Source organism: Seriola lalandi, unplaced genomic scaffold (assembly GCF_002814215.2).
Source record: "Seriola lalandi dorsalis isolate HSWRI2012SDOR001 ecotype SW California unplaced genomic scaffold, Sedor1 jcf7180002035045, whole genome shotgun sequence".
NCBI lineage: Eukaryota > Metazoa > Chordata > Actinopteri > Carangiformes > Carangidae > Seriola > Seriola lalandi.
The window spans coordinates 1-1,188 of record NW_019505621.1 but is presented as its reverse complement, the minus strand read 5'-3'; the positions used below and the strand labels follow the sequence as shown (position 1 = coordinate 1,188).

The window sequence follows — 1,188 nt, the reverse complement described above, 5'->3', positions numbered from 1 at the left end:
ACACACACACACACACACACACACACACACACACACAGTCAGTCTAAGTCTGGATTTAGTATCTGAACGTGTGTGTGTGTGTGTGTGTTACATACAGACTCAATGATCCTGGTCACTGCAGATGAGGTCAGACCGAACAGATCTTCTCCTTTCAGGTAAACTGGGAAGAGCTTCAGAGTCCCACTGGAGGATCTCATCTGTGATACTGGTTCCAGTATCTGGTCCCACACAGCTGAAGACAGACAGAGAGACAGATGAAATCTAACACTCCAGTACTGTATTTAAACACCACATGTCGTCATCATGTGACCTGGATCTACATGGACTTGTAGATATTCTATTCTGATAGGTGCATACATTTAATTTAACTGTCTGTTATATAATGTACATATCTCATGGTCTTCATGTCTGCTGTCATCAGTGTGACCTGTTTACCGACTGTACAAACAACAGTAATGACACTGTTTCTTCACAGAGGAAACAACTAACAGGTGGAACGTCAGTGAGCTGCCACATGACGAGTCACAGGCTTCAATAATGTCAGATACATTCCTGTTTTTACCTTTAGGTGTTGGTCCGGTCAGTATGAGGTCATCATGTCCCTTCTCCACCACCTTCACTTTAAACAGCGGCTGACCCTCCTTCTCTTCGATGTAGCACATGTACTTACAGCGTCTGGAGGACAAAACCGTCATCATTGATGTGTGATCATCAGCTGTGTCAGTATGTGCTTAGAAGCAAACCAGACTTTACCTGCTGCTGTGGCGCATGCTCCAGTAGATGCGGTTGGCATGGTAACCGACGGGGAAGATGGCGGTCTGGTTGTGGAAGGCCTTCATCTGCTGAGGGAGGAGCCTGCCGATAGCGCGGAACAACAGGCTGCCGACTCGGAAGGTGTGCTGCCGCTCACCGCGCTGCACCACGGCGGCGATCTGCCGCGCCTCGTCCCGCTGCACGTACACTCGTCGAAACACAGCGAAGCAGCGCAGCTCCGAGTCGTACGGGTCAGAGGCCACCATCGCCGCAAGGTCAGGGGTCGGTCCTGGAGTGGAGGAGGGGGAGCCGCTGGAAGACCTGTCCCCACTGAGAGGAACTGTCCTGGGCTTATGGAGGTGACAGAGCATCGTCTTGTCCTGGAGGAGCAGAGACAGTGAGACGCCACCTGAACAGGTGTGTGTGTGTGTGTGT

The 1,188-nt window shown here is 50.9% G+C and overlaps 1 protein-coding gene across 1 annotated transcript; it reads right to left on the bottom strand.

The window, feature by feature from the left end:
• Positions 1 to 17: 17 nt before the first annotated feature.
• Positions 18 to 1,148, bottom strand: LOC111647332 (histone-lysine N-methyltransferase 2C-like). Its single transcript, XM_023396945.2, has 3 exons — positions 754 to 1,148; positions 563 to 675; positions 18 to 232 (listed from the first exon to the last, which is right to left on the bottom strand). The coding sequence occupies exons 1-3, from the start codon at positions 1,122 to 1,124 to the stop codon at positions 39 to 41; spliced, it is 678 nt and encodes a 225-aa protein (XP_023252713.2). The 5' UTR covers positions 1,125 to 1,148; the 3' UTR covers positions 18 to 38.
• Between the last annotated feature and the right edge of the window lie 40 nt (positions 1,149 to 1,188).

Coding starts and splice junctions, on each gene's coding strand:
- LOC111647332 (XM_023396945.2), bottom strand. CDS start 1,124: ATGCTCTGTCACCTCCATAAGCCCAGGACAGTTCCTCTCAGTGGGGAC. Junction 676..753: donor AGCATGCGCCACAGCAGCAG/GTAAAGTCTGGT, acceptor TTTGTCCTCCAG/ACGCTGTAAGTACATGTGCT. Junction 233..562: donor GACCGGACCAACACCTAAAG/GTAAAAACAGGA, acceptor GTCTGTCTTCAG/CTGTGTGGGACCAGATACTG.